General features: G+C 47.1%; 1 protein-coding gene across 4 annotated transcripts in view; it reads left to right on the forward strand.

The window, feature by feature from the left end:
• Foxn3 (forkhead box N3) overlaps window positions 1-21,576 on the forward strand; it is a 350,908-nt gene extending 329,332 nt beyond the window's left edge. For all 4 annotated transcript variants that reach the window (XM_055592711.1, XM_055592713.1, XM_055592714.1 and 1 more), the window contains 2 exons: window positions 4,375-4,480; window positions 14,839-21,576. In XM_055592711.1, coding sequence (XP_055448686.1) covers window positions 4,375-4,480; window positions 14,839-15,382 — 650 coding nt within the window. In that variant the 3' untranslated portion in view covers window positions 15,383-21,576. The remainder of the gene's footprint in view (window positions 1-4,374; window positions 4,481-14,838) is intronic.
• The last annotated feature ends 266 nt before the right edge of the window (window positions 21,577-21,842 follow it).

Consider the following 21,842-nt stretch of genomic DNA (forward strand, 5'->3'; position numbering starts at 1 on the left):
GGCCCTGGCAGGCACCAATCAGGATGCCCCTGAAGGTCGTGGAAGGAAACACTCACAGGGCAGGAACAGCAGATGTAGACTTCAGAGCAAGGAGAGGATGGAGACACTGGCTTCATATTTGCCTTTCCATCTGACCTCCAGTATCAGTCTGGAGGTCAAATGTAAGTCCTGGGCTGCAGAGCCCCTAAAGATTGGAGCAGTGCCACAGTTAGGGATCGTGCTAAATCCACCATCTCCTAGTGGGCACAGCCAGAGGGGAATGTGTCCAGCTGTCCACTGCTGCTCCCGCCAGCTCTTTCTAACCCACTTCAACTGAATCTTTATTTTCCTTTACATTGCTGGCTTCTTTTCTTTTCTTTTTTAATTTCTATTTATTTATTTTGAGGCAGGGTTTCTCTGTGCAGCTCTGACTATCCTGGAACTCCCTTTGTAGACCAGGCTGGACTCAAACTCAGATCTGCCTGCCCCTGCCTCCTGAGTGAGATTAAAGACATGTGCCATCACCTCCTGGCAACATTGCTAGTCTCTTCCCTTGAGATTTGAGGCAGTGCCTTGCCTCCTCAAGGTCAAAAGACGCCTTGGAGAGACAGGAAGATAAAGCCCCCATTACCTGCCTTGATAGCATTGCCCCAGGCCTAGGTATGACTCCTCAGTAAATGCATAAAGGCAACAATGCCCAGCCTCCATGATGGAGAATGGGCAGCGTGGATAGTGATGTTCATGTTTGTGTATCCTGGTATGGGAGCACACAGACCTCCTCCCACGGTCAGAAGCTGGGCAGCCCATCTTCTGAGCACTCCATATGTTTCCTGCCTGTTCCCTCACCCTGGGGCTGGTTGCTGTGGCCAGACTCTGTTTATAGAGCTTCCTCGTGCCTTGCTATTTATAGCTTCCTGCTTCACTCATCCCTGGACTGCCCCTGAAAGTGGCAAGCTACCCACCTCATCTCCTGGCACTGTTCACTCCTAGCAATTACAGACTGGCTTGGTTGCTAGAAAGGGTCCTTCTCCTCCCCCCACCCCACTACCTCCCATATCATCCTCCTTTGCAGCCACTGCATTTCAGGTCACCAAGTGGCAGACCCTTCGATCTCTTCCTCTCCCCTTTCTTGGTTGACATCTGCAAAGCTAGCTGGGGCTGGCAGACTGGCCACCCCCAGGCTCTGAAGCTGGGTGAGTTCTAGAAAAGCATCTGGTGGGAACCGAGGAGCCCTGCGCACCCTGCAGTGGTTGGACTGGAGTCTAGAGGGCCCACTACCTCTTGCTTCATTCGTCTGCTCCCATTTGAATGAGCCAGTGAGGTATAGCCTTGGGTTCTAACTGTCCCCTCCCTGGTATCACCTACATTCTGCAAGGAGGGTCATCATCTCTTATGTGCTCAAAATGCCACTTCCAGAACAGTCAGCAGAGAGCATGGCTGCCGGCTCATCTTCTTAACTTCTGAAATCAAAATCTGCCCACCCACTCCAGTCTCCTCCTAGAAGAGTGGCAACGGGGGCTAATTTCAGCGTCGGGTATCTCCTGAATCACCTGCCTAGTAGCTAGCTCCCCTGACAATCCTTATGAGTCATCTTTAACCCCTGTGGAGAAACCAGGTCACCATTACCCATCTCCAAAGGCTTATATAAGCCCCGGTTGGAATTTTCCCAGAGACGGAACTCTTAGGTAATAAACAGAACAGCAGAATGGAGCAAGAAGGCAGGGGAATGCTGCCTGGAACTAGGGTATATTGTCCGCCATGTCAGGCTCCACGGGAGAAAGAGCACAGGAAACAGGCTGGGTCCTGTCATGCCGGCCCTTCCCCAGCCTGCTTCCAAGCAGGCAGGTGGAAGGGGAGCCTTCGGGGGAGGAAGGATGACAGGAATGGCCTGCTGCTCAGCTTATGGCCTCTGATGGCATTAGCCAGGGCTGCCCACCAACTGCAGAGCTGCGAGCTCCCCACTGAGGTTATTTTTAGATGTTGCAGAGACGAAGGGAGGTGCCTATCAAAAAGACGGGTGGTTAAGTGCCTAGGGACAGCACAGGGCAGGAAGGTAGGAAGGTTTGTTTCCCCGCCTCCGACCTGCAGAACGAAAATGAGCTTTAGACCCCGTGAAGTGTCTGAGTTAGTAAAGTGGGAGAATGTGGAGCTGAGTCCCAAAAGTGTGTGTTTGGGAGAACTGGGGCAGGGGACAAGGGGGATACAATCATGCCTGTAATTCCGGTTCTGGGGAGGCAGGGACTAGTAAAGCCTAGCTCCCCACAAGCTGACATGGCTTGAGGATGTTGATAGAGAACAGCATACATTGTCAGCCTCAGTCGATCCTAGGAACCTGTCCATGTGTGCATGCTCACTTCATGCACGCAGAGACAGAAAGGACTCGGAAGGGTGCCCTGTCACTTAAGGCCACAGCATCTGCACTGAGCCATGCTGCCTCATTGTCCCTGGTTAGGCCTGACACATTCTATGGCTTAAGTACTGGGGACTCTGGTGCTGAGGGCTGTGCACTGGGCCCAGCAACCTATCTCTTCTTCCAGGTTGCTAGGAGAAAAGGTGTGTGTGCCGGGTCTACAAGAAAGTGTGTGCCAGAGGCTCAGACCTCTTCTAGTGGGAGGACAAAGTTGGCTTTGGATGTGTATTTTCCTAAGTCAATGTTTTTAGGAGGTAGATAGCTTGAGAAGGTGTCTTAGGGTTTTCTGTTGCTTCAACAAAACACTGTGACTTAATAGCAGGTTGGGAAGGAAAGGGTTTATTTGGCTTATATTTCCAGATCATAGTCCATCACTGGAAGAAGTCAGGACAGGAACTCAAGCAGGGCTGGAACCTGGAGGCAGGAGCTGATGCAGAAGCATGGAGGGGTGCTGCTCACTGGCTTGCTCCCCATGGCTTGCTCGGCCTGCTTTCTTATAGAAAGACCACCAGCCCAGGGATGGCCCCACCCACAGTGGGCTGGGCCCTCCCCCATGGGGCCTTGTGTGTGACAGGCGAGCGCTCCAATGACGGAACACCAGTCTCGGTTCTGAAAACATATTCCTCGAGACCAAAAAATTATGAAACGTGTGTGTTAGTAATTTGTTTCATGAAAGTACTTAATGTTTGCAAATAACATGGCTTTTAAGTTTTGACATCCAGACTGGTTTCCATTTTTAAATGTTTTAATTTTCTAGTATTTCACTGATGCTTGCTTGAAAGGGTACTATTTATTCATCTCTCTTCAGTATAGGACTGTGCCGGGGTTATGGGGAGGCAGGAGAGGTCTAGAATATCTTTAGAGAGTAGAACAAACATTTGGGGACTTCCACAGCCAGACAGGTAGGCCGTGTCTGTAGATGCCGCAGGGGCTAGAGGCTTACCTTGCACCAGCTGAAGCTGCCGTTTAGGAGGTGACTAACAGTCAGATGTACAGGACTCCCTGTTATGTAAATTCTTGGGGACATGGTGGGGAGGGTGGCATGCCACACAGGACCTTTGGTTGCTGGTGGATCACCTTGAGGGCTACTCCAGGGGTCAGTGTGTGCGGAAGAAAGCGGAGGAGTGAGGAAAGCTGGAAAGGGTTGTGGGGAAAGACACACAGGGCCCTGAAGCCCGTCCAGAAGCCATGGCTTGAGGCCAGCGCATCCCTCCAGGCAACCCTGGGGGAAGACGAAGATCCCTGTGTGAACATGGGAGGTAGAGGGCCTGAGTCCCTCGGAAAAGGACCTGGCTGTGGTTGTTTAGCCACTTTCCCCGCTTTCTGGGTGAGGACAGATAAGAGGTACCCTCAACCTTTGACAGAGCAGGCATGAGAAATGTGATGGTTGGGTCGTCCGTAGCCCCGCTGCCGTCTCGGCCACATTAAATGTTCCTGGAGAAAGACCAGAGAGGAGAGGTTTTACCAATAGGTATAGGAAATTTTGTTTTGTTCTGTGTTGGGGTGTCTGTGCGTGCGTGTGTGCCTTCACTGCACGGGTGACTATTCGGGCAGGTGTGCCTGGCCGTCATCCTAGAGAAGCCAGAGCAGGCTGTTGGGACTTCCTCTGTCGCTGCCCAGCGCTAGGGTTAGGGGCAAGCCCAGCCCTTTTCCGGGACGCTAAGAATTCCTACTGTGGTCTCTGCTCACAGAGCAAGAACTCTGAGCCACTGAGCCTTCTGTCCCCAGCCCAGAGCGCCCCCACCCCGCTTTGAACTTGTGTCTGATTGATTCTTTTTTAACGGAAGCATCAGTAATTTGTAAGCTCTTGATGACTCTGCTGGCACAGTATCTTTCTATCTCGTTCTCTGTACCACTTCCACTCTGCGTGGGTTTGTGTGTGCACACTCATTGGGCACCCCTTCTCTCTTTCAAATTTGTAACTTCTTTACAGTTGGATTCATCTGTGACGTCCGTTTTTCTTTTTCTTTTTTTTTTTTTTCTAGTTTCTCCAGGAGTGATACAAAACGGAACGAGGGTGCTGAGCCGAGGGCTGTTTCCAGGTGTCCGCCCATTGCCGATTACTCCCATTGGGGTGACAGCAGCCATAAGGTAAGGGAAGAGCTTTCTGGGCAGATCCTGCCTGGGTGGTGGGGAAAACACCCCTGTATGCCCCAGGGTCCTCAGAAGGCGGAGAGGACCTTGTTGGGATGTTCCACAAAGCCAAAGGCACTGATAGCACATCCCAATGCCACCATCGTTTTGTTCTCCTGTGAGGAGATGGGAAGAAATGGGCTAGAAGGCAAGGGTGGGCAGTTGCTGATTGGGCTTTAGGTCTTTTTCATGCCTGTGACCCTGCGATGGTGTCTCATCTCTCTCTGGACCTGCCTCAGTTTCCTCATCTGTGAAACTCCATGTCTGCATGGAGGGGTGCAGTAAACCGTGCAGGATTGCATGTGAAACGTGATTTGGTAAGGACTCTGTGAACAACAGGGGTGTCATTTCCCGGCTTCTGAGAGTCAGGTCGGGGGAGACGGAATGAGCTCTTCTTTGAGTGATTTTTTTCCCCATCCTCCTCCTCATCCCCTCGGTGTGGCAGCCTCCTCTAGCCCATCTGTCAGTCACCACCTGACCAGTTCGGGCCACCAGAAGCTCTTTCCATGACTCCCTCTACCCCCGACATCACCCTGACATCCCCCACCCTGGGCGTCTCCAAGCCAGATGTGTTCAGTGGTGCCTTAGTTTCTTTTCTTTTCTTTCTTTTTTTAAAAAATATATTGACAAAAGCAACTTGAGGGGAAAAGGCTGGTATTTAAGGGGTGTGGTCCATCATGGCAGGGAAGTCAAAGCAACAGGGACTCAAAGCAGCTGGACACATGGCAGTCAGGATGCAGAGACGGATGGTGCTACCTACCGTGGAGGCCTTTCCCCTTCCGCTACTCAAAGCCTACCTCTCAGGTATTCTGGCTCTGCCTCCTTGACGGCTCACACTAACCACCACAGGCAGATGACCCATGACCTGTGTGTGCATCTGACACTGCAGCGTCTTCTGTCCATTTCCCTCACTGCTCATATGGTTCCTGCAGAACACTTCTCTAAAAAGGCACACCAACATGAGCTTCAGCCGTGGCCCTTTTTTGGCATGTAGCCCTGTTTTGATAGTATTTCTATGGGTCCTGTTTTCTCAGTGGCTTGCTTTTTGTGGGTGGGGCTAGCCTTTCTCAGCTGACCAATCAGGTTCAACTTAGGGGCAGAGCAAGCTGCTTGTTTGCTAATATTCTTTCTTTCTTTCTTTCTTTCTTTCTTTCTTTCTTTCTTTCTTTCTTTCTTTCTCTCTCTCTCTTTTTCTTTCTTTCTTTCTCTCTCTCTCTCTCTCTCTTTTTTCTTACTCTCTCTTTATTTGTCACATTGGGGGTCATGGTTGCACCTTGTCCTTTTCTGTTATTGTCATAAGATACCATGACCTAAAGTAACTCAGGGAAGAAAGTTTTATTTTGTCAGAGTTCCAGAGAGGATACAGTCCATCCTGGAAGGGATGCATAGCAACGGGAGCAGGAAGCTGACTGGTTATCCTTACACACACACACACACACACACACACACACACACGGTGGGAAGATGCTTGGGAGGGAGGCATTAGCAGAATATTATCCAAATATGATCTTGTACATAACCAATTGGCTCAGTTTTCCAAAAGACGTGTCAAGGGGGGGATTGTAAACCTGGGGACATTTGCGTGTGCTGTCCGCCCTCTTCAGAAGAGCGAGCATATAGCTGTGTAGGCATTGCAGATTCGGCATCACCTAAGACCAAGTGAGAAATCTGATTCTGCTCACTCCCATTCACCATAAATTAAGTTTGGCCCCCTGCCAGTCCATGGACAGCGTGTGCCTGAGGGTCTGGCACGTTTGCCAACACTCACCTGGGAGAGCCGTTGGTACCCACTATAGGCCGGTGCCCACCTCTCCCATGTGTGACAGGTTTTCTATGTAATTCTAATCACTTCCCAACTTAAGTGAAAATATTTATCTTTCAGGGATTCTCTTCCCCCTCTGCTGAGTGGCAAAGGCCATGTTTGTTTGTCTTGAGTCTGAAACTGTTATTGACATAGATGAAGTGTTACTTTTATTAGCTGATCATTACACAGCTTGTATTTGCTGGGTTCCTTTGCATATAATTATGATGCGAAATCTCCTCGTTAAGAGCATCTGTCAATAGTGTAATTGACTCGACCGTGTTGACTTTTTACTCAATAACCTCCAAGATTGGCCCATCCTTAGACATTGGAAACCTGCTTATCTTTAAATTTGCCGGGACTCAGAGTGCTCAGGATGCTGGGTCCTCACAGTGAATGCTCTAGGAGCACAGTGCACTCTGCCTGCTGCTGCTGCTGCTGCTGCTGCTGCTGCTGCTGCTGCTGCCCCAGGGGAAATGCTATGCAGAGCTTCCATGGAGTGGATGGAGCTGGAAATGTATATCAGTGGAAGAGCGCCTGCCAATCCGAGTGAGACCCTAGGTTCAATTCCTGATGTGAGATAGGTAGGTAGGTGGGTAGATAGATGATAGATAGATAGATAGATAGATAGATAGATAGATAGATAGATAGATAGATAGATATGGAACATGTGACCACAGTCCTAGGAGAAGAGGGGCCAGTGTTCTTTCCTCTGGTGCTATGTGCTGTAGGGAGGCCACAAGTATGTGGGATCTAAAACATCTTAGTTTTAATTTCAAGATCTTTTCTTAAAGAAAAAGGATTAAGTTTTCATTTTATGGGTATACATGTTGCCCACTGGAGGCTAAAAGAGAGTTATCACCTCCTAGAACTGGGTTTAAGGACAGTTGTAAGCTGCCATGTTGGCACCAGGAACTGAGCCGTAGTCCTCTGAAAGAACAGCGAGTGTTCTTAACCATTGAGCCATCTCTCCAGCCCCAAGAACTCTGTTTTAAAATGGTATGTTTCTGGGAGCCGGGAGCATAGAGGTCAGAGGAAAATAAGCAGGAGTCAGTCTTTTCTCTCCACTGTGTGAGTCCTAGGGATTGAACTCAGATTGTCAGGCTGAGCAGCAAGCGCCTTCACCAGCTAACCCCCCCCTCACTGGCCCCTCAGGGCTGATTTTGCTTCCCTATATGTCCACCGTGATGAAAAAGAACTAAATGCCCCAGTTTTCACAGAGGATTGAAGAAATGGGTATGAGGTGAGTGCCCGGAAACTATGCAGAGAAGGCCAGAAACAGTCTCCAACCACTGAGCCTAACCTGCTTTGTCGTCTGTGCTGGGTAAATACAATCCGATTTCTTTGCGCTGAAAAGGGTTTGGTATGCATAAACAATATGTGTCTTCTTCCGTCACGCTCTCCGATGTTTATTGGCTTCATGTGGCTATAACTGAGTCATGCTGCTGTGTGATGCCACATTGTGTGAGTGTCCCCCAATTAAAAAAGACTTTCGGGTCATTGATGCTCATCTCAGCAGCCCTTGATAGTAAATTTTTAGAAAGATTTTGGCATTGTGGCACACACCTTGAACCCCCAGCAATCAGGAGGCAGAGGCAGAGACAGGCAGCTTTCTGTGAGCTCAAGGCCAGCCGAGAGAAAGTGAGAGAGAGAGAATCAAGTATGTTATCATAATAACAAAATTCTATCCAATCCTACTTTGCTGTATTTTATCCTTAACCAATCATTGAATTTTTATCCCCTTAAACTCACTGAAGTTTTTTTTTTTCTTCTTCTTCTTCTTCTTTACTCTGGTGAGTTGCATAGTAAATTTGCCAACTCTGAACAACACTTTTATTTCTTAGTGCTTATAACGGTTGACTCATTGTGTCCTGCTGGAGTTGCTGAACTGGTATCTTAAGTGTGGATTTTGCCATTTCGTTTATACAGCCTCTCTCTAGCTCTGTCCGTATCTAGTTTTAGTGTCAAGATTATATTAGGCCCGTAAATTAAATTGAGTATTCACTCTCATTAATCACTTTCCCCATCCTTTTCCATATGAAACCTAATGTCTTTATTGCCTGATAGTTGATGGAACTCATTTGCAAATCAGTGTGGTGCTGGCGTTCTCCTTACAGGATGATTAGTTGTTAGTTTAATTTGTGTAGTGATTACAGGCTAAGTTGGGCTTGGTATTTCCTGTTGAGCTCATTTGGTAACTCTGGGAATCTGTCCATTTCACCTAAGTGTTCAAGTACCTTGGCATAAAGTTGTTCTCAGTATTTATGAGCTCTTAAAATATCTTTTATAGCTATATGTTTTTCATTTTCATCTTTATCTTCTTTTTCGCTTTCTTAATATTGTCATTTTTTTTCTTCCAAAGTGTCATTTTACTTGAAAAGCCCTGTTTGAATGTATTTTAATTTACGTGCCCATGTGTGTATGTGGACCATGTGAGCGTAGTGCTCACAGAGACCAGCAGAGGGCACCAGATCCCCTGGAGCGGAAGTTACAGGTGCTTGTGAGCCACTGTGTGGGTCTTGGGAAGAGAATTATGGACCTCTGCAAGAGCAGCCAGTGCTCTGCATAGCTGAGCCATCTCTCCAACCCCTTCAGTGTCTTCAGCCTTTTGTTTTCCTTTCTTTTCTCTTCTATTTTTCTTTGTGCAGAGTGCATACCTTTTTAAAAATCCTTTTTCTACAAAGTTTAACATTTTTAATTTCCCACAGCCTTATTGCATCCCACCGTGTCACTGGCTTTTATTCTTACCATTGTTCAGCACTAAGTATTTTCTAATTTCCACTTTGATTTCTTCTTTGACTTGTACGTATTTTTGGAAGTATATATGTGACTTTCCAAGCCAAAGAACAAGTAGTAGTTTCATATTTTCTTAGCTTCTACTTCAACATTCACTGTGTTGCATGGTGCTGTGAGACTTCTTGGGAATTTGAGACATTTACATTTAGTCTTATAGTCCAGGATATATATATATATATAGTCAGGTATAGATAGATAAAGTAGAGTTTAGTATAAATCAGTTTTTAAGTGTTCCAGGTGTGCTTTTAAAAATATCTTTTCCATTATTTACTTGTTTGTGTATGTGTTAAATCCAGTCTACACAATAACCATCTGTGTGTATTCGCGTCTTATGTGTGAGAAGCCTGATTGATTGGCAGAGTGATGAGTTAAAATTAAAATCCCCCATCATACTGTGGGTTTGATTATTTCTTCTTGTAGCACCCTGGCTGAAGGAGATGTGCTTTGAAGCGGTCTTTCTGGAAGTACTCATGTTCAGAGCTGTTTCATCCCCTGGCGAGTGGAACATCTGTAGATTAGACTATGTCTGTAGTAATGGCATTTGCCTTAGAACCTGCAGTTTCATTACCTATGGCTCCAGCCACGTGATAACACTCTTGGCCTTTCTTTGTCCTTTTGCTTTAGGTTCACCTCTTATTAACAGCAGATTTTTTTGATCCATACTGCTAATGTGTGTGCACTTTTCAGTATGAAGGTTTTTTGGCACATTTTTATTAACATATTTGGATTCACTTCTGTCTAATTTTGCACAAACGTATTTATCCCCAGTTTTCAAATCCTTCTATGTTCCGAGCATTCTTTAAGTTGACAGGAACTCTTCATTCCGTTCCCTCCTGTTTGCTGGTTTGGAAGTTACACATCATGTTTCTCTTTTATTGTCAATTCTAGAACTTTTGGCGTGACTATCTTAAAACGTTTGCTCAGTCTCCTTAACCTTTGATCAAGACCACGCTTTTTGAATGTTTTCACTCTGGGAGTTCCCGTTTGCCTCACAGCTGTGTGCTCAGCTGGTGCTTCTACCTAGCCAATGCTGTGTTCTTCCCAACACTTTTAGATCTCTTCTTCCCCCCCCTCCCCGAGTCTTGCGACTTCCAGCAGTTGTCCTGCCTCTCGTCCCTGAGGAACTGGACTGCCAGGGTGCAGTGCTGTGCTCAGCCGTCCAGTGCGGTTTTGATTGACTGGTTACTTTGTGTTGGTTAGTTGGTTGATTTCTTTGGGGGTTTTGTGACCTTTGTTGTTTATGTCTTGACCTGCCTCTTTTCATTTGATAGTTACAGGTACGCATGGATTTTCTTCTTTGTCCTGATAGCATTTATTGGCTTTTTGGATCTGAAAGTAGGTACCTTTCTTCTGATCTAGAAAATTCTCAGCCATTAATTCAGGTATTACATCTAGCTCAATTTATGTGACATTTTCTTGTGGGATGATTTTTTTTTGTTTTGTTTTGAGACATAGTCTCTTATAGCAAAGTTTAATCTTGAGCTCTCTATATAGGTAAGGATGACCTTGAATTCTGATCCTTCTGTACCTACCCAAGTGCTGGGATTGTAGGCCTATGCCTACGGGTATTTGAGAGCCTGGAACTTATGCCTTGGGCTAGACAGTCTGTCTAGGAAGCCTGGAGGAACCTCCCATGTCCACCTCTCCAGCACTGGGTTCACAGACTCCAGGGCTCCCAGTTTTTACGCTCAGTCCAACCCTTCCCTTGTCCTTCACTCTTAACTACACTCTACTACATAGTGTGTAGTTCATTTTTTTTCAGTCCTTAGGAGAGAGTCTTAGCCAGGCATGGTGGTGCACAGGAAGGCAGAGGCAGGTGTATCTGTAAGTTTGAGGCCAGCCTGGTCTACCAGGAGAGCTTCAGGACAGCCATGGCTGTTACACAGAGGAAAAAATCCTGTCCTGTAAAACCAAAGAGAGAAGGGGGTGGGTCTTGTGGTATAGCCCAGGCTGGCCTCAAAGTCACTGCCTCAGCCTCCTGAGTGCCAGGGTTACAGTGGTGTGCTCAGCTCCTGTGGCTCTCTTTTTTATCTTAAGTACTGACCCCACACCCTGAGTCAACTTGTCTTCTTAGCATGTGCAGTCTTTGTAGTTTGGGGTCTGTAGTTTCTCTGCTCTCTCTCTCTCTCTCACTCATAACAGTGTATTTCCCTTGTGCTTATTGGTTTTTAAAATGATGAGCCTAGGTTCTGTGCATGCTAATTAGTTGAAATTCTCTGTAGTTGGATTTGAAGTACACTCTTCCAGATGGGAATTGCTTTTCAAACTCTCGGACACCGTGGGGCACAATGGGCTCCAGTCCATCTGAACTCACTTGGAGTAACCGCTAAATCCACGAAACTGACAGAATCTGTTTTCCATCCCTGCTTCCCTTTTCTCCTCCATCAGTCTGGATTCTCTCCCCAGACCTGCGGTAGGCATTTGTTCCAGGGAAAGCCTGGCCTCCTCATTCACCTGTTGCTTACATTTCAAGTTATTTTTAAAATCACTCATCTGTGCATAGAAGTTGGGATGGGTGGGTGCATGCTTGTCTCTCTGGGCCACTAACAGTTCCCTTGTCTTGTTTTACATGTTGTTTTTGTAAAGTATGAAGACGTGTGTGCATGAGGAAGGTGCCCATCCAGAGACGGCTCTGGTTCTCAGATTCCACCAGGGTTCCCGGGATCAAAATTGGGCTGTCAGGTTTGCACAGCACGTGGGTTTTGCCAGCCCTCCCCTTATTTTCTAGTGAACTCGGGGTGCTGCACTGCCTCTGACACCTTCTGTAGCATAGTCAGAGAAGCTTCTCCCTGGCCACCTGGTCAGGAGTGCAAGCCTCTCCCTTGGCCCTGTCTTTCTTCTTGTGGTTACTTTTGGAGAAAAGTGTTGCATTGCCTCAGGTTCCCTCATTCCGGGACCCTTACATTAATTCTGTCTGCTCTTCACATTCGCCAAGAGCTCAGTCTTCAGATCAATACCTCGGGAAGGCGGCTCTTCCCGATGACAGCCGGTCGCTTCTATAGAGAACCTGTGGGTACCGGGGAACCTACGCCATTTAAATAGGACAGAGCAAAGAACAAACGGTAGGGAAAAGTGGTCGTCAGCCTAGGCCTGCACCTCGGCTTCTTAGCTCCAGATCGTGATCGTTTGGGGACCTGAACTGCTTTGAGATAGCACTCTCTTTATGCCCCCACGAAATTGACAAGAGAACGGATTCCAGGTTTGAGATTCAGAGCACATGGCTTTGTTGGGCCCGTGGTTTGAACTCCTAGGGGCTGGAAAAAATCAGGTGGCTTCCATGTATGCCAATCTGTGACGGCTGTAGAGAGCATGACTAATAAACTCAGCTGACACTGAGGAACTGCAGGCATCTCCAGTGGTGTTTAGGTTGGGTTTTGGTCTTGAGGCGGAGTTAGAAATGCCCCTTCCAGCACGTTCAGGATGGCTGGTTTCTCTTAAGCGTTTGGTGTCCTGTAATGGCAACCTGCAGCGGGAGGCCTTGGACACCGGCTCAGTGCAGCCGGCCTTTACCGTCTCGAGTCGCACTGCACCAAGTGAGCAGTAGTTGGAGGAGCTTGTCCCTCCCTGAAGTGGCTGGTGTGTAATTTATGGATTGTTAACTGGTGCTGAAATCTCAGAGAAAGTTCATGTCATTAAGTAGGATCCAGCCATATTCCAGTCCTCACGCCCTGAAGGTGCGCCAGTAGGCCTGTCTTCAGCCAGGAAGTTCTGCCTGTGCTCGTCCGGACTCTCTGTCTGCACAGTACCCATACTGTGCTAGTACTGAGCTAGGGGATGTTCCAAGCTGGGCGTGGAATACTGTCGTAGACAGACTCTGGGTAGACCCCTCCGTAACACAGAATCCACGATCCTCTCCCCATGTCTACGTGGGTTCTCCAGAAGAGCATATCTACTTTAAGCAGTAAGTTCTCAGGCTTGAAGTCTGTGTTTCTTGGCTCCCTTTCCGACATTTCTCTATCCACCTTCAATCTTTTCATTGAAAGAGGGGAGAGAGGGAAAGGGGGAGGCAAGGAAGGGAGGGAGGGAGAAAAACACAGTGAACACCTCCCCTTAACTAGTAAGTTGGTGGGCCCTTGTCCTGCTTCCTGCCCTCCGACTGCCACGTGTGTGCCCTCACACACAAACGTCATTTGCACACACAATGAAAATCTTAAAATAAGAATTCATAATGGAATTGATTTGTTCAAAGCCAACCATAGCCCAGTTCACTCATCCAAATGTATTTGGGTTCCCCAAGAAACTGTTTCATACTTTAATAGAAGTTTGGTTTTTTATTTCATAGTATCTATGATCAAAAAAAAAATGTCAGGGAAAGCATGTATGAGGCATAGCTTTTTATCTGTTTTTGGTAACTCTAGAGAGCTAGCTATACAATTAACTGTGTTTGTCTGTATGTACTCCTCCCCAGTGATCTCTGCCAGCCGTGGTTATGAACCCAGTCCACAGCCAGGAAAGGAAAGCCACAGGGTAAGGGTGAGGAGGGCAGCTCTAAAGCTCAGGGCTGTGACCTGAAGTAAGCCTGTGATGGTGTCCATCCTAGCACTTGCCTTGTCTCTGTGCTGGATCCCTTGTCCTTCTGAAAGAAGGAGAGGGAAACTCTCCGAGATACGTACACAGAGACAAAGACAGTAAGCAACCCCAGAGAACCTGAGCCAGCCTGGTACACCATCGCCCTTTTTGCCAGAATGCTCCCTGGCCCCCCAGTTCCTTCTCCCCTTGGCTATAAGCAACCCTTGCCTCTTGCATTCATCCATTCTCCGACTTCTGCCTACCCCAAGCGTCTGCTGTATGCCAGGCACACCAGGAAGGCAGCAGAAGGAGGGCACAGTCGCTCTCCCTACCCACCGATGAGGACACATAGGGTGGCCAGTGACCTCCCAGACATAAAGGTACACAACACAAAAGGTGATCCAGGCCAAGAGGGATGCTGGGGTATCTGGTGGAAGGTCTGGCAGGGAGCCATGTCACAGGGAATTACAGGAGAGAGCTGCTCCAAGTGGTGTCTCTGAGGGCGTATTTCTGGCTTCAGTCCCAACACTGTCTTGCTAGCTATGTGGCTTATTAAGTCCCCAAACTTCCCAGCACTCATTTCAGACTCCATAAGGAGTTAAACATGATTAGGGCTCAGCTGGGCATCTGTTGGATGTGGACCTCAAGAAACTGTAACTTCCCGCCCTCTCCTCCACGGTCCAGCCTTGACTCATGTTTTGCTAGCAGCTAGCGTCTTCACTAACTGCTCCCCTGAGCCCTCTCTACGGTGAGGCCCCTGTCTTGCATGCCCATCGAACACTGGCAGATTGAGTGAGTAGGCTCACGAGGCACAGCTCTTTGCTGCAGGTTGTTTCTCGCCCTCTGATGAATACCACCTAATGCAGAAGTTCCAGAAGAGAATACGCCTTTTTCCCTGAGGTGCCCAGCCAACATTGGCTGGTGGTGCCTTACTTCACAGTGCTGGGGCTGGTGTGTGAAAGATTCTCCTGCCTGTCACCTCAAAAGTCTTGTTTTGACAACCCAGGCACACACAGGTCAGGTGAAGGTGTCAATGTCAGGACTGGGGAGGTGATAAGTAGGAAAGATAGGATGGGGATTGGGGCCCCATCTGCAAAGCACACGAACCTGTTAGCTGTGTCTTAGAACTGCAAGCAGAGTTTACAGGAGCCCAGCTGCCCCGTGTCTTCACCAGAGGAGATGTAATTTGTTGTCCCCTCTCTGCCTGCAGGAATAGCATCACCAGTTGCCGGATGCGGACTGAGAGCGAGCCGCCGTGTGGCTCCCCGGTGGTCAGCGGCGATCCCAAGGAGGACCACAACTACAGTAGTGCCAAGTCCTCCAACGCCCGAAGCACGTCTCCCACCAGCGACTCCGTCTCCTCCTCCTCCTCAGCCGACGACCACTATGAGTTTGCCACGAAGGGGAGCCAGGAGGGCAGTGAGGGCAGCTTCCAGAGTCGCGAGAGCCACAGTGAGACAGAGGAGGATGACAGGAAACCCAACCAGAAGGAGGCCAAGGATGCCCTGGGGGACAGCGGGTACGCATCCCAGCACAAGAAGCGACAGCACTTCGGCAAGGCCAGGAAGGTCCCCAGCGACACACTGCCCCTCAAAAAGAGACGCACGGAAAAGCCGCCCGAAAGCGACGATGAGGAGATGAAAGAGGCGGCCGGGTCGCTCCTGCACTTGGCAGGGATTCGGTCCTGTTTGAACAACATCACCAATCGGACGGCCAAGGGGCAGAAAGAACAAAAGGAAACCACAAAAAATTGAAACAAGTCTCTGATTTGTTTTGAACTTAATGGCCATTTGGTTTCAGCATGTCAGGAGATTTCTAATGATTTGTGGCAATATCAGCAATTTTTTTTCTTTTTCTTTTTCTTTTTTACTTTCGTTGGTTTGGTTTTCTTTTCTTTCTTTCCTTTTTTTTTTTTTAATTTGCCCCCCCTTCCCAGTCCTTTGTTTTTGGACCCTTAAGAATTTTCTGTTTAAAGGAGATTGAAGCCATAGAAACTCATTGACACTCAGCCGTTTTACAAAAGCTTTTCTTTATCTGAAGACAAAAACCGAAAAAAAAAAAAAAAAGCCAAAATTAACCATTGCTTCCTGCAGCCTGTCAGAAACCTGCGGCCAAACCCACAGGGATGGCAGTGTTGATGCCACAGGAACACTCAAAAACCACCCGGGCGGCACACATGCAGGGCATCACTCCTCAGGCCCAACCCTTAGGTTTAAAAGTCAGTTGTGTTCAGAGGGAAGCTGGGAAGCAACTGCAGAGACCGAAGAGCCGGCGTCCCCTAGGGTAACCCGTACTCTGTCCCTGGCATCCCACTGTGCCAGAAATGGCAGTGGCATCGCCGTGTGGTAAGCAGGGCTCGGTTGCCAGTCTTGTGTGCTTCTTAACCCTGACCCTGGTCACATCTCACAAAGTGATTACCAGACTGTTCAGGTATATCGGGTGTCTGTGACTGAGCTGGAAAAACAGGGGAAATTCTTAGAGCCATTGCAAACCACTGAATTCTGCTCTATCTTAAGATGTTCCCAAAGCCATAAGCCTGAAGGTTGGCCCTGTGTACCCACACATGCACTCACACACACACAAACACACCATACACACACACACACACACACACACGCACGCACGCACGCACGCATGCACCAGTGCAAAACTCAACAGTGATGCAGAAAACAAGCTGTGCCCTCTTAACTGCCCAAGTGAAAAGCAATCATGTCGAAGAAATGACAGTAGCTGTTCAGAAAGGAAAAATGGTACAGGATTCTTTCCCATCTACACAATCTGATCCAAGTCGGGAGGGGCGTGCTACGGAAACTGCCATTAGTATTACGGTGTCTTTCTAAGAGGTTAAAGGCGCATTGATGGACACGAAAAGCAAAATCATGGCAAAAAATACGACTCCTGGTCTGCCCTCAAAAAGGGTTTGCAATTAATGTCAGGACTCATTTTTTTGCAAAAAAGAAAAAAAAAAGATCAGTGATTTTTCACATTCAGCCAGTTTAGCCAGCAGAAATTTCTGATCCACAATGCATGGATTCCTTCGAACTAAAAAAAAAAAGAAAAAGAAAAAAAAAATCACAAAAACAAACTTTTTTTTATTCAAAAATAACAAAGTTCTTGTAAGGTAAATAATGTATTTAGCATGAAGCATGAATTATTTTCATATAAATATAGAAAATAGAGAGAAGGCTATGCCTCTAATTTTTAAGCCCTTAGGCTTAGAGGTTCTTTTTTTTTCCTTTCTTTTTGTTTCTTTTTTTCCCCTTTTTTTCTTTCCTTCCTTCCTTTTTTCCCTTTTTTTTTTTTTGTTGTTATTTTGTTTTGGTTTTTTGAAGCAGGTGTTTAAGGTTTAACCTTCTTCAGGGACAAATTCTGACTGTTGGGGAACTTACTCTGCAATATAAATTATTCTCACGCTCTGGTAGGGCTTGGATGGTTGAGCTCTATACTGCCTTGTCTGCACTCAGCCCCGACCCCTCTGATTCTCTATTGAAGAGTGTGTCCTTCCCTTTGTCTGTATGTCTTTAACATGACGCAATAATTCGAGGGCAAACAGTAGTGTGTATGATAGAATCAAGAGAATTACGGGACGCTTACTTGAGAAGAATCATTACCATGATTTGGTTCCAGGAAAAAGGCAGTGAATAATTATGCAAATTCGCCAGAAGAAGGGGAAACATGCTAATGGGCCTTATTGGGTGAGGGTAAGAGATAGGGTACATGGGTAGGAGGAAGTAGGTGATAAAGGGGTCAGATGGGCCTACTCCTTCCCACTGCGACTGTATGGTTTCCCAGTGAGAAGGGGTCTGGCCGTCTCTGCCGCTTCAGCACAGTAACCACCTTGGGACTAAGACCACCTAGATTGCAAGAGCTTGAATAAACAACCAGACCATGTCACACAAGCCAGAAACTCCAGTTACCTTTGCCAAAAACAAAATAATATTTTTTTTTCCTTGAGGTCTAAAGAGAAATCCCTAAAACAATATGGCTTCCCATCCAAATGGAGGGATCTTTTTTTAAAGAACCAAAACACTACCCGGACTCAGGGTCAGATGTTTGGGAGAAAGAGGAAACTGAGGTGACCTTGAACTTTTGAAACAGGGCAGTAGTGGGCCTTTAAAGCTTTGTCCACCTGTCAGAACCAGGTATCGTAGCAACGGCAACAGCCTGGAAGGACCCACGGTCATCTGGTGCATTCCTCCAACCTAACTTGAGTGCAGCTTTAGAAAGAATGGGGGGCTCCCACTTTCAAGGGGGGCACTAGATATCTCCCCCACCTCACCCAAGCCTGGGCTCTCTCAGCTTGGGGGTTCAGGGTCTGATGAGAGCGCAAGCGAGTTCTCCAGTGCTCTGGGCCCTCTTTCTCCACAAACCTCTGACAACCCACAAGCCATCCACAGCTCTGGAACCTGAGCCCCACTTGATTTCTGTTATTACCTAACCAAGCCCAAAAAAGGCCATTATCCCCCTACCCACACCCCGCCCCCAAGATGTTCAAACTCAGACCTGAAGGTAAAGGTGAACACTCAGCACTGTTTCTGGCAGGGGACTTCTTCCGATGAAAACCCCACGTGGGCTGTCTCCCCTCCTTTCATTTTTTTCCCGAAGGGGCAGAGGCCTCCTTCAGAGATAACAAGATGCAGTGTGTGTGTGATTTACTTTTCTGATCTCGCTGAGATCTGGAAAACTATCTTATACAAGTGTGTTCTGAACCCCAGAACCACTCTTTTTGCATAAATACCTCATCGGGCAGCTTTCTAAGTGTTATTTTCCTGAGCCTCCCTTGGCACCTTCGTTGGAATTTTCTGGAAGACTTGTTGGGGAAACTTTAGTAAGGGTACTTTTTTCTATTTTCCTTCTGTTTTGGGAGGCATACACATGATGCACAACCAAAACAATGGCTCAATTGTGTTCAACTCTGTATTTTGACTGTGGAGGCGAAAACAAAGTTATCAATGTGTATGTGGCTGTTTGTAGCGAAGTCTGCCGAATGAGGCTGTCCACGTCCTTAACAAGCCAAGGGGCAGGAGGCACCCTCTCTTTCCCCTCCCCCAAGAGCAGTAGAGAATTTAAGCACAAGCCTATTTGTGAAAGAATATTTTGATTAAGTGTAATTCACTTTAGTCTTGGACTTTTCTTCCCAAACGTCAGGTGTTCTTTTAGCTTTCAAACTAGCCTGTGTATCCATTAGTCTGACAGATCGCCTGAGCATTGTTAAAGGGGCGTGGTGTTTTTTTTTTCTTTCTTTCTTTCTTTCTTGCGTTTCTCCTATGGGGAGAAGTGGTGGTTCATGTGTCATTCCGGTATATCACATACTCACATTGGGGAGGGGGGGAGGGGGCAAACGGGGAACTATAGCAATATTTACAGATGCTTTGGAAACACATCAGCACCGTGATAGAACAACTACTGGCTGTCGGCCCTCAGACACACCTAAGAGATGAGGTTCGCTTTCTTCTCTTAGGTGAAATACACATCGTCATTTTTATCCTAGTCTTGGTAGTCTCTCCTCTTTCTCCAGTACTTTGTGGAAAGGGTTTGCATCATAAGATTTTCTTTGGAATATATCACCAAGCTCCTACTTCCCTCCCTCTCTCCAGTCAGTATATTTTTCAAGAGTTCTTTCAGTAAAGCTGGCTCTATGAAACTAAAGCTGAAGCAAACCCGAATGCGGATGGTGGCGTAAGGAAACCGTGGTCAGGATGCCTGAGGCAGGTCTCCATCCCGAGGCTGAGTCTTTAAGGAGGAATGGGTTGGTGCCCTTTCCTGAGAATGGGTTTTTTCTTTTCATGTCCAGTGCTTTCTCTTCATAGCAGTTCCTACCACGGGGCATTCTAGAAGGAGTATTGTGGTTGGTGGTGCCCAGGCAGGAGATGGGGTGGCTTTGGTGCCTAGCCTGAAGTCCACAGCAGGCCCATCTGCAGCGCCCCAAGCCACCAGTCTGGGTTTTAGTGGTGCCACTCTGGGACCTCCGGCCTCTCCCTGAAGGGAAGGGGCCTAGGGCATGATGCCGGAGTTCCAGACAAATGACCTGCAGGGGAGGCTTTTCCATATATGAAATTAGATTAAATTCAATGTGATTTCTTTTTCCCCTTTCAAATCGTATTCAGGTTGGGACTCTATTTCTTTCTGGTGGATCACAGCTGCCCAGATGTTGCAATTGGTTTCTGTGTTTCTATAGAGAAGTCCTTTTCTTTCATCTTCAGGAGTTCTTCGATTTTTTTTATTTTTTTTGGCCACCAAAAGAAAACATTGGAACATATGTCCCCTCTTGATTGTGACTTACCAGTGTTGACAGTTTAGTCCTTCGTGTTGTAGGTCCCAGCCCACCAGTACTATATCAAACACTGTTAGGCACATGATGCAGCACTGTGATCTAATTTAAATAATACTTTTTTATTATTTATACTACTATATATAATATACATCAACACTTTTGCTATATAACCTAAGTGATAAACCCTTTTAGTTACCTGTCAGACTCTAGACTTTGGTTTCTATTGCAGTTAACACAGTTACAGAATTGTAATGGTGTCTTGTTTTTGCGTTTTTGTTTTCCTTTGTAACGGAATGTGTAAATCAAAGTATATACATTGTGTGGTGTTCCTGTTTCTTGGGATGTCATGAGGAGTTACACACGGCATTCAGTGTTCTGTATAGACCCGCCCACCTTTGTGAATTCATCCGTTAAACTCCTCTTCCTTTGAGAGCGCGCCAGCCGTGGTGGCTAACTCCCAGCGTCCTCTCTCCTGCTGGCTATTCTTGAATTAAGCACAGACTCGTCCACTCGGTTGCTTTATCATGAATAAGGGGTGTGACCTGGTCACTCTTCCACCCTTCAGCAAACAAGTGCTAGCTTCACTGACCAAAAATTAAGGAAGGAAAACATCATCTTTGAAACGATCCACCTTTTCATGGCCGAAACAGATGTTAGTCTATGGTGCTGCCTCGTGCTGCCGAGCTTCTGGAACGAGACCGCTGTGGAATGACCATTTCTGACTTGCTGTGGGATGCTCGCCAGCATCCTGCCTGTCTCCTTAGTATTGGAAATCGAGACTCTTTATCTGGGATCTATACAGCAGCGTTGCTCCACTGTTTCTCACTTGCAAAAGCGGAGAACGCGCCTTCTCCGCCGTTTTGCAAAGAATTGATACTCCATATTGGATTCTCTAAAGACTTCGATATGGTGATCCTGTCAAACCTAGAAGCTGTATTTTATCTTTTCATACCTGGTTTCCCCATTTTCCCTGTTTTAGAGAAAACAGCACACTTTTGGTTGTGGACACATTCACCATTTCTTGAGTATGTGTGTTGAAGCCATCCAAGGTCATAGCTGGCTCCGCCAGTCTCGCCATTGTCCTCACTGCCTGTACTGCCATGGTGGACACGGGGAGGGAAACAGTATCTGTGTGTGTCTGGGAAACAGCTACATGGGCATTTGTTTAATACTCTGTAACATTTCTGAGTTTTGTTATAATTTTGCAGAAAACAAAACAAAACCACCACGATGATAAAGCAGAAGACCACAGGTTTGTGGCCGAATCTTAGGGTCGCCTGACCTTTCCTGGCCAACAGGTCTACACGGCCAAATCAATTTACAAGAGTAATAATTTCATCAGAAGCCAATTTTTTTTTCTGTGTTTCTGTACGAAACTGCCAATATCATGAACAGAAGGGGAGAACCATGAAGGAGAAAGAGAATGCTGATGGGTGGTGGTTGCATTAGCCTAAAGCGGCGGGGTGGAGATGACGCCATCAGCCAGGCTCGAGGGACTTGCGTTGCTTGGGAGGGATTCATACAACATTTTGCGTTCTTCATGTGTAATCATATTGCCAAAGACAAACTACTTCATCATTTATTGTAAATAACACTTCCCCCAGACCTACCATAAAGTTTCTGTGATGTATTGTCTTCCAGTTGCAATAAAAATTACTGAGTTGCATCAATTGAAGATAAGTGTTATGTGTTGTGTAAGCAGTGTCTCCGTGTGCAGGCAAGGCACTGTTCCATACAAGTGTTTGGTGTGTGGGTGGAGTGCACGCGCACGCGTGTGTGTGCCTGGGTCCTCTGGAAGACACCTTATGTTTTGAGACAGGGTCTCTCACCGAATCCGGAAGCTCACCAGTCAGCTAGGCTGGCTTGCTGGCAAGTTCTAGGATCCCTGGGGTTAGACTCATATGCGTGGCCATGCCCTGCATGTGTGTGTGTGTGTGTGT

This window comes from Psammomys obesus, unplaced genomic scaffold, assembly GCF_907164565.1.
Source record: "Psammomys obesus unplaced genomic scaffold, mPsaObe1.curated_primary_1811, whole genome shotgun sequence".
Taxonomy (NCBI): domain Eukaryota; kingdom Metazoa; phylum Chordata; class Mammalia; order Rodentia; family Muridae; genus Psammomys; species Psammomys obesus.